Source organism: Betta splendens, chromosome 2, assembly GCF_900634795.4.
Source record: "Betta splendens chromosome 2, fBetSpl5.4, whole genome shotgun sequence".
In the NCBI taxonomy this organism is placed as follows: domain Eukaryota; kingdom Metazoa; phylum Chordata; class Actinopteri; order Anabantiformes; family Osphronemidae; genus Betta; species Betta splendens.
Window position 1 is genome coordinate 7,111,291 of NC_040882.2, and position 10,864 is coordinate 7,122,154.

Below are 10,864 nucleotides of genomic sequence, written 5' to 3' on the forward strand. Positions count from 1 at the left end.
TGTTGTATTGTTAATATTGCATTGTCTTTCAAACAGCAGAGGAGACAATACTAACATTACAATTGCCATATAGTAAAAAAAGATGTGCTTAGGGGTTGTTTAATGTCTTTGTTCATGCTGCTACATGAGACAAGTTGGAAGTCTGGCTCAAGCTCAATGGCCTCATGCCAAACTTGTCTGCGGCCTATTTCTGCTAGATGTTTGCTAATTAAAGCATAAAAAAGCAGTGAATGTATTAAAATAAATACACTGCATACTATATCTTTTTGCTTTTTTAAAATACAATCCATTGCTGCACTTTTAGACAGCCCAAGGCGTATATCTTGACTTTGTTTTCAATATTTGAATAATCATGGGAAGTTGCTGGTGGAGAGAAAGAGAAAGAAAGAAAGAAAGAAAGAGGTGGGCTTTGGCGCCACCTCGTGGCTTCTGTTTCCAGTCATTTTTGCTTGTATTTGCGTCATCGCGCTTCCTTGATCTGTGGAAATCCGCTACCACAACCTCCGCCTTCAAGTTAGCGAACTTCAGGTTGAAGTTAGAAACAAAAAGGATTGTCTTTTCAAAATAAAATATCTAGTTACGCAATAATGATGTAGTTAACTCTGACGCAGAGAGAAAAACCGCGTCATAAAATATGATTAAAGAAAAGAGACACTTTACAATTTTATTATTTGTATTTTCAAATCTCATCAATAAATAAAAAAACAATAATTATAAACTAATAACCCCACATATCTTTTAAAACGTGTCCTGTGGTATTTCTTGCATTCTGCTACTTCATACATCTCTAGATTTTCAGGGTCACTGCTTTAAATTTAAAATTGTAATTGGTAGTTGTGGGATCAGTTCAATAACATAAACTTGGGAAATTCTTAAGCTGTCCTACAGCATTAGTGTAATAACAATTAAGATTTTTTACTTAACATTATAAAACATCTTAATTGTTGGATTACTACTTTCAGTTAAATAAGTGAGACGTTTTTTTATGTCAAACTCACTATATAAATATATAAACAAAATAAATGTTGCGTTTAAGTTATGATTGTGATGAAATACTGTAATTATTCTTGTCATTATAAAACAAAATCTAAATAAATGGTAGGGCTTAGAAACAAATGGTTTTATTTTGAAAACACCCGAACGCAAGTTGCTTTAGTAGCTACGCTAACTTGACTATATGAGGCGACGCTTCGCCAACAACGGCACTTTTCTTAACGAGCGCTTTGTTGATTGCAGCCATTTCCGTCATCGGCTCGTGCGCTGCCTGCGAGAAGCGTCTCTGACCGTCACGCGCGCCTCGGGGGTAACACGCACTCGATTCCTCCCTCTGCTCTGTTGGCTGGCTCGGTCGCCAGCTGATTCTCGTCGGGATGGACCCAGCCAGCCGATACCAAGTGGTGAGTGTGGACGGAGACCCGAACAGCGGCTGGTGGCTCGGCCCGCTGCTCACAGGAAACGGGGCCTTGATACGAAGAAAAAAGTCCAAGGCGTTAAAATATGGCGGCTACCAAAAGAGTTCTGTCCCATACACTTAAACGCGGAAGTTTTGTTCGTGTGCTGAAGTCGAATGCGTTGTATTTTTACTGTTTGTTACTCGACTTAGCTTTGTTTTGACGGCGAGCCTTATTGTACTTCCGCATCGGCTAAGCTAATGCTAACCCAGACTAGCCTCGTACATTAGGCCTTGAAAGTAAACGAGCCCAAACGGCAAAACGCACACAATACATCTTATGTCATGTGTGTTTTTTAGGGCATCTGGAAATGGCGATTTAACTTAAACAGCTATTGAGAAGCTAACACGCCCATAGCCTTTACTTGAGTTAGCTTTAGCAGGATAGTTTAAATCAGCTGCCTAGCATTTAGACAGTGTGGAATCTGCTGATGTGGAGAAAAAGCCGTTGAGTCAAAATCTGTATGATTATGCGAACGTTTCCAGGATGACGTTTTTAATACAGTGGCAGTGAATGGTGAGAAAAAACATTTGTATGTGTCCAGAACGCTGGCCTTTGTCAGAGCGGAGGCCATTACTGTTTTAATTACATTTTCCCGACACATACAATCACAGCTGTGACGGAGGAACTTCGGAAGAAGCCCGGTGTAAAGTCGGCTTTGTGCGCAGACGCCCGTGGTTCTGCTCATGAGGGCGATAATCCCACGGGGTTCCCACTGAGCCACACAAAAGCTCTGCTCCAACTTTTCAAACAGGGCTGGCATTTCAACAAGAGTCCAGGTTTCGTTCCGTGCGCCTCGCACAATACACGTCCTCGGCTCCGGGTCGTGCAGACGCTGTACAGTTCATGATAGGTGGACACAGGAGGAGGCCTGTGGCGGTGTTGTTGGGGTCTTACGTAATCCCCGGCGCGTGGGCGCGCTACTCTTTGTCCTTGATTTCAGCCATCAAGCAGCCCTTCGCCCGCTGACTTATGCGCTGACCCTGCGGTGGTTGGAGCACCTGTGAATTTCTGAGGAGTTTATCTGCCTGATGATAAACAGGTTTCCTTTTAATTATGACTGTCTGTCCTTGAGATTATGTTCAGCGTTGAACCAAACTCCTCTTATTAGTCATCTTTGTCTCTTGAGCTGTCACGTACGTCAGCTGGGTGTTTCCCTGGCTCTTAGTGGCGTTGCACCGCAAAAAGAATTTGCCTTTACTTCATGGAAAATGTTCGAAAGGGTGAATTTCCCTCTTAAACACATAATTACGATGCCGACAATTAGAAGTCAGAAATAGTAAAGTATAGGTTTTAACATGGCTGTAGCCAAATCCACAGTAAACTGAACTGAGTGAAACTGAAATTGCCTTTGAATGATGGGACGACAACAGGCACATTACTATTTTGGTTGGTTCAATTTTTTTTTTTAAATCAGCTGTATAACACAAGTTCTGTTAAATCTGTTAATGCTGTGTAATATCTTTGTAGATGCCAGTGAGCCCCGTCATAATACTCCAGTCCTGTGTCCTTGGCTGACTTGTTATTTTGGGATGGAAAAACGAACAACCCTTTGTTTTGTCAAGATCACTTTTCAGCCGTCCTGTAGCCATAGAACACAAGATTGTGCAATCAGTTGTTGCTGCTTCCCGGAGCTGTTTAGGGTTCGTGTGAACGTTCCCAAGGACACCTTGAGGGAAGAAGTGTGAGGGTGTAAGCAGTCGCTCCTCTCCTTTGACCACCTAGTTTTCCCACCAACTATTCTGAAAGCACCATGATTGCGCGTGACTGTAATTTCAGAAGGCGCTCCGGTCCGGGCACCGAGCTCTGCAAACGGCCGCGTCAGCTGCACCGGGCACCTTTCATTAAGTGATTACATGTGTATCACTTTTCCAGAGGCCGTCCTCTGTTGACATACCGACGTCGTCTCCCCCGTTTCCATTTGTACACTGTCAAACATTCTGCTGAGGGCGACTGCTAATGCACTACAGCTACTAGCAATCTCTCGTTGCAATCATGTGGCTGTTTCATATAAAAGGCTGTTTTGCCAGTTCAACGCTTTTTTTTTCTTCTTTTTAAAGCAGAGGCCGTAGGAAATGTTGCATTCATGCATCTGATATGACTGTAGGTGAGTGGGCAGTAGTCAGCGAGGCTGTTATCAGGGAATTCAGTAGATGCATTTCTTGGGCTTAGCAGTCAGACGAAGGACCTATATAATCATAGATACGTTATCTTATTGCTCGTGTCAAGCACAACAGCAGCAACAACTTTAAAATCATGCAAAAACTATGTCTGTCAACAACCGAAAATGACTGAGGATCACTTTTAGGGAAGCGAGACCGAATGTTTCGCCTCGAGTTACCGCTGAATGCACGGATAAATGCACAAAAGGCAGAAAAGGAGTCTAAACTCGCTGAGTAAACTGCAAATGTCATTACATCTGCTCATCTCTTTTAAAATAGTGGACTGCTGTGCTTCCAAGATGTAGGCCATTACATAATGCCCGTCTTAGGGAATTTGTTCCTGTCCCACGTCACTTAGCTTTAAAATGCCAACAGAAGAGTAACAAAGCAGAGCGCCAGCAACCCACCAGATTATACTAAACTCTCCTCGTTACATAACCGCCTGATGCTGCTGCTGCTTTCAGCAAACGTCAGTCACGTCCAACTGCAAAATACTGTCCTCAGCTTGACTACAAGCTTCATTGTAGTTGCTGCCTCAGTGACGGAGTTGCTAGTTCTAGAAATCCAGAGAAGCTCTAGAAAGCGGCGTGAGCTGCCCCCCCCCCCCCCCACCCACCCCCACCCACACCCCCCCCCACCACCCCCCCCCCCCCCCCACCCCCCCCCCCCCCCCCCCCCCCCCCCCCCCCCCCCCCCCCCCCCAGCTTTGACGCTGTTTCCCTGACCGAGCGTCCGCTTCCTCTCCTCCAGTTGCACAATGAGGACGACGCTTCGGAGGCCTCCGCCAGCGAGCAGCAGCCCAGCACGTCTGCCACGGCCCAGGCCGGCGCCTCCAGCCAGCACCAGCACCAGGACCAGCCCGGCCCGGCTCTCGCCCCAGCGCCGGGGGACTCAGGATCCAGCGCTCCGAGGGACGCGGAGGCGCCCCCCCCTCCCTACGCTTCCATTGACCTGGGAGGAGCTGCTGCTGCTGCACCCGGTATTCAGTCGTGACAAATTATTTATACAAATTCCTCAAAATTGCCGTCTCCTGCAGTGAAACTCCGCGGCTGCTTCCTTAAATAGCAACAGGATCATGTCTGTGCAATTTTGTGGCAGCTACAGATGAGTCGGTTTGTATTTCCACATGCCTGGCAGCTACTTAGACAGGCCTCCGTTCCCTGCTTGGTAACCGAGCCTTCCTCTTTCTCCGTTGCCACAGAGACCAGCTTTCGCAGTGACTTCCCGGTGCCTCCTCCCTACAGTGTCGCCACCTCGCTGCCAACGTATGATGAAGCAGAGAAGGCCAAGGCGGCTGCTATGGCTGCCTGCACCGTGGAGGTCATGTCACGGGTGAGGAGACATGTTCCTACAAATACTCTACACCCTTTACACTTGTTTTTTTGTCAGGGCCAGATTTTATATTGACCAGACCCCATGTCTGCCATGTACTAAGCTCCATGTAATTATTGACCGATTTAATGAACTTTGAGTTCTCTGGCAGCCGCTTCTGTGCACATGCTGCCACTCAGTTTTAGACTTGACTGAGCTTTGCTTAAGACGCCATCTCTCAGGACGAGCTCAAACATATTTTGCCACTCATCTGCTGACTATGTGCACCAGGGTGTGTCTGCTTACGTTATGTTTGAGGTTTGCTTACGTGCGTGCCCACATTTTAGGATGACGAATTCCCCCCAAGAGATGATTTCAGTGACGCTGATCAGCTGAGAGTCGGGAATGACGGCATTTTCATGCTGGCCTTCTTCAGTAAGTTGGAAGCAATATGTGATTCCACAGATCAAAACTTTAAATAACTGAGCTTAAGCCATGACCAGTTGTCCTTTTTTTCTCGCTCTAGTGGCCTTCCTGTTCAACTGGATTGGCTTCTGCCTGTCCTTCTGTTTGACCAACACTATTGCAGGACGCTATGGGGCTATCTGCGGCTTTGGCCTGTCCCTCATCAAGTGGATTCTCATTGTCAGGGTATGTATCGTAATTCAAGCACTATAGAGCGTACCCACTAAATATGGTTGGAGATTTTCATATATTGGCCGCTCTGGTTTGTAAGCCACAAAAAGTATTTACCATACACAAAGTTCACACACAGGTTGTTTTGTAACTTTTAATTAAGTGCGTGCGTGCGTGCGTGCGTGTGTGTGTGTGTAAATATGAAATAGCTGCTGAGTCGTTTGCTCTAAGGGACCGGCCTTTTCGTCTCGGCTTCTTTTAAGGTGCTGATTGTTTTGGCTTTTGTTGAGTGCAGCAACTTCTCTGTGGCATGTGTGTCAGAAGAAGTGAAACATCTTTACAATCACATACGGGTGCTTTCTTTTTTAAAAGAGCCGTGACGTAACACTAGTAGCAAGAGCACACTGAAGAGTCTCAACTAAGGGCCCGTACAACACGCAAGCCTCAACAGCTTCTGTCGTGTCTGCACGGTGTAAACATCTCGGCCGTGTTGGCCCCACCATTGTTTGAGCTGCAGGATTCAAAGCTCAGGAAAAAAGTAGCGGCTTATAGTCTGGAAATTACGGTAATTTTATATTTTTAGAAACTGATGTAAAAGTAATTGTACCAGAATCTTTGTTGCAAGAATGATGCAGGAGTTGTCAGGCAGGTTGACTGGTTGCAGCTTAGAATAGACCGGGCAGCAGCAGCATGAAGTAATTATTTTTACCTTCACTTTGGGATGGAGACTCGTGAAATCGACTCTCGTTTTATTTCCGCTTACTCCCCCTCTGGGGTTGCCATGGTCACTGTGGCCACACGCTGAAAGTAAAAGTTTGCCTGTCGCGGAACGCGGCAGCAAAGGGCTGCGCTCGTCGGCCGAAGCCGCGGCTGCCTCCCCCGCTTTTCTTGCTCTTGTCATGTTTACACTGGAAATAAATGAGGCAGTTGCAGCAACCGCTCACTGTCTGAAGTACATTTAAAGGTACTGTGTTTCCACAGTGCCCAAAGCGGACAAGCCAAACAGTGACTGTAGAGGGAGAAGTTCACATTTGCATTTGCAGATTTTTATTTAGGCTCCGACTCTCCAGAGTCTCTGCATCTATCTACATGTACAGCTATTCAGAGTAACTTGTATCTCCTCAAAGATGGCAAAGATTGTTGCTCTTTAAAATAGAATAATGAAGCTAAAGGTTGCAGTTAGAGGCAATTAAATCTGTATTAGGTATGGAGGAAGTTTAGCCAGGTTTTTACAACATGTATTATGTTTTGTACTCCTGCCAACAAGTTAGTAAATTAAAAGTTGGGTCAGAAACACCTGTGTATAATGTGGCACATGTTTTTTTCCTTTTTAGTTTTCGGACTACTTCACTGGCTACTTTAATGGTCAATACTGGCTCTGGTGGATCTTCCTGTTGCTTGGTAAGTATAGGTCTTGTTTTTGTGTAATAAAACTTTGGACTTGGTCTGTATGTTTAATAAATAATGGTCTCTTCTCGACACAGGCCTCCTGTTGTTCTTCAGGGGTTTCGTTAATTATCTTAAAGTGCGGAATATGTCAGAAAACATGGCCACCTCTCACAGAACACGCCTCTTCTTCCTCTACTAACGGTAAACGCAGACTCTGTTGTGAAGGTACGACCGCCACCATCCTGCTGCCTGCTGTAATGAGTCCATGTCACTTTCCACAGATTCCCACACCATCACTATTCCTTTCCAATGTGAAGTTTCTCCCCTCCTCCTTGAATGACCTGACCAAGGAGCCTTGCAGCGAAGAGAGGAGACAGGGAAGGAGCGAAGGAAAGAAGTAGGGAGAAGTGTTACAGAGCTCATTAAAAGCATAACACAACTGACTCTGAGCTTGCTGCTTCTGAAGCAAGCTGCAAACAGTTCTCTTTGATGGTCATGTCTTCCCTCTGGCTTAGTTTTCTTTTCCATTTATTCAAAGCTCTTCACATGAGCAACGGGTGGGAGCACTAATGTCCAATGAAGAAATATTTGAGAATTCAATTAGAAACAAAATAAAAGCGCAGCAGAAAAAAACCTTTAAACTCTCAATGTTGGAAACACAATTCCCAATAATCAATGGTTAAATTAGTTTTAAGGAATTTCGTGTTAAATAATGTTGCTCCTTTGTGTAAGCATACAACAACGTTATTGATCTTAGAAAACTGTCTTAAAAGTGCAACCTTTTTAAAAATAGAAAAGGTGTAGGAAGTGGAAGTCTATTCTGAGCCCTTGCTATTCATATTTTCCCACCTCTTTGTCTCGTTTTAGTGAAAGATCTTGCTTACATCAGTACAACGGCAAAGCACCCAGGAATTTGACCATTCAAGAGGGTTATAAAATCTTTATTTCAAGACCATGCACTATTCTTACACCCTAATTGAGGTGTGTGGTTTTCATGTGTGTCCTACTTTCGCCTCATCCTGTCCATGAGGGGGGGATTAAAAGACAAGATGAAAGGCTTTCAGCTCAATGTCACCCAAATGGTCAAGAACAGCCAGAAATATGCAGTGATCGGTTTACATATTGCACACCCGGTTGTGTTTAGTGTTTGTAAACCAAACATGCAATAAGTTCACCCACGCGTCATTCCTGTCGACTGTTCGTTTGCTTTATGGTAAACGCACACGGCCGAGAATATAACACACTGTAAAAAACGGCTTGACATTTGTTGAAAATAACTCAATGTTATCATAACTCAATGTTTAGGCTGGAGTTAAAGTTAAATCAGCAACAGCCGAAAGCAAGCTAAAGCAAATGCTTTTATGAAATTAGCTGCCAATAAATGTCAGCCAAAGGTACAAAATAAAATAAAATCTGATCTGAAAAGTGCACACGGATGTGCATAAGCAGCTTTCCTCCTCCTTGCTTCGCCCATTAATAACTGTCAGGCTGACCCGACCTATGCAGTAGCAATTCTTAGCCGTCGTGACATTTTTACAAAAAAAGGAGGGCTACTTTCATGACTGCACTGGTCAGCATTCTCCACGTTTGAATCAAAGAAAAATGACACCAATGCCTCTGAAAAGCCTGCGTCATGACCTAAACGTATGTTCTCAAACATATCACTTATGGGGGGGTGTAAATCATATCGCACCTTAGAGGTCAGTTCATCAGAGAATCCTGTTCACAACTGCTTTTTCCCCCTCTCCAAGCTGATTGCCAAATATGTCAGGCAAAATAGTTTCTACTGAGGAGCAACGCTAATCAGAGAAAAAGCTTGTGTGTTTTCAGGCCACATTGTCAGATTAAGTCAGATCAGTGGAAAATGGCCCACAGGCATGGGAAGGCAGCCTCATATGCACCTCCTGCTTCAGTGCTGTGGAAGTGGAGTAAGTATTTTAAATGCAGCACATTGCAGTAACTGTTAACGTGCCAGGCTCGAGTTAAAAAAAAAAAAAAACTCCTTGGAGTAAAACAGTCTTATGCAATTTAGTTACTTGTAATGACCTACAATAATATAATAGTGGATGTGACGTTTTGTGGTATTGGAATAGATGTAGCTAAATAGTTTTAGTGAGCTGAGATCGAGATCCAATCATGACATCAGATTGAAGAGGCATTAATGAAGCTCTGAAGCAAAAGTAAAGTAGGTTCTGTGTGGGTGTCTGCCGACAAAATCAGTTGAGTCATCAGTTTAAAAAGAAAAAAGGCAGTGCAATAAAACCAGTAAGGAAGTTCCTGAGTCTGCATGTTCTGCATGACAACAGCAACACAGATCTCTCTCTGGCTTTTGAGATTAGATTATTTTTTTCCCCGTTTAACGGAGTGAGAAGCTTTTGGGTGATGTGACATTACCTCCCTGAGGGAAGCACCTTGAACTGAACATTATCAGCAGACGTGGCTGTGTCTTGTGAGCGTACCAGTTGATCCTCTCCAGCGTACTGCAGCACGACTAGTCTATGCGTCACGAAGACGGAGCCTTACTGGACAAAGAGAAAGAGGAAAAAAACACACATCACGCTTTTTGATTATTTCTGTCATCTAGAAAATGAAATGTGTACATATACTAGTTCATGCCAATATATGATATTTGCACTTTGAGGAACCTTTGTACAGTATGATTTGTGAATCTGCTCAATTTGTGGAGGTGGAAGAGAACAAAATGATCTTACCCATCCATGTCAACTGGAATTCCTAATCATCCCACATGGATAAATTTGCCTTTTGCACTTTTTTTTGAAAAACGGTTGATATTGTTGTGTCTAAATTCCTTCGCTTTTAGCCTAAACTGTGACAGCTTGACTATTGCCAAACTTTTTTTAAGCAAATTTTTACTCTGGTCATGTCCCACAAAGGCCTCTTTCAGCAATATCAAGATGTTTCAGTGAATCAGCTGCATGATTTGTCCACCTGAATGAGTGGGATACAGTTGGGATTAAAGCAGTTAAATAAATGTCTTTGTAAATAAATATAAATGAATAAAAAAACAAGGGGCAGCCAAAATATTTTGGGGTTATTGTGTTACTCCTTGTAACATCTTTAAACTGTTTTTATGCATTTATTCTAACTGGAATTCAATTGACAGATAATGTCTTGCAAAAAATGCCAATAAAGTTCAACAGCCTGCCAGTTAGTTTGGTTTGTTATTTGCAGATGACCCATGCCTTGAGGATGAAACTAAGAAAAAGTAGTACAAAACAATAACTGTTGTGACAGATAGACAGGCGATCCATCAATCAGCATCAGATCATGATTTCCAGCCAAATAAAGGTAGATGAAACCGTATCGCACCAGTTACAAAGTGTTGATGCTAAATGTTAAAGATAAAATAATCAAGCTGAATTTGTCTCCACCATTTTTGTTGTGACACAACTTTGCACATCTCGTACATGTTTCCTGGCTGGTTGGAACCAGCCTTGTGGCTTTTTCATGCCATTTCTACAAAATAACACAATTCACTGTGCTTCAGGCCACAGCACTTGACCTATGCCCACATGAATGCGTATCTAATCTAATTCAAAGCTCAAGAACAAACAAAAATGATCTTTTCCCCCATGTTTAAATCTGACACAGATCTTCATGAAGCACGAAGAAGGGCAAACACACGAGCGTGTAGATCAGAACCAAGCTGAGATATACAACTAACAGGAAAAGTCTGATGTAGAGATGTAGAACAGGATGTACACGCATTCAGGCGAAATTTCTCTGAGCTTCTGTCATCGCAAACAACCTTGACACATATTTCATGCACTCTTCATATTAAACCTCAGGCAGCTCATGCTCAACTTTTTCAGTCCAGGCTCAACACAGTGGCCAGTCCATAACTTTAGCTTCCTGTTTGATGAGTTGGTGTAATCAGGTCTACGTCTGCTTATT

General features: G+C 43.6%; 1 protein-coding gene across 1 annotated transcript; it reads left to right on the forward strand.

The window, feature by feature from the left end:
• The first annotated feature begins 1,170 nt into the window (after positions 1–1,170).
• ndfip2 (Nedd4 family interacting protein 2) lies at positions 1,171–10,121 on the forward strand. Its single transcript, XM_029133446.3, has 8 exons — positions 1,171–1,397; positions 4,364–4,592; positions 4,815–4,945; positions 5,272–5,359; positions 5,451–5,575; positions 6,895–6,961; positions 7,045–7,150; positions 7,231–10,121. The coding sequence occupies exons 1-7, from the start codon at positions 1,371–1,373 to the stop codon at positions 7,146–7,148; spliced, it is 771 nt and encodes a 256-aa protein (XP_028989279.1). The 5' UTR covers positions 1,171–1,370; the 3' UTR covers positions 7,149–7,150; positions 7,231–10,121.
• Positions 10,122–10,864: the final 743 nt, after the last annotated feature.

Bases quoted from the DNA above. Each gene is read 5' to 3' on its own strand.
- ndfip2 (XM_029133446.3), top strand. From the start codon at position 1,371: ATGGACCCAGCCAGCCGATACCAAGTG. The intron at 4,946-5,271 runs GTGAGGAGACAT...CCCACATTTTAG, and splicing joins CCGTGGAGGTCATGTCACGG to GATGACGAATTCCCCCCAAG. The intron at 5,576-6,894 runs GTATGTATCGTA...TTTCCTTTTTAG, and splicing joins AGTGGATTCTCATTGTCAGG to TTTTCGGACTACTTCACTGG.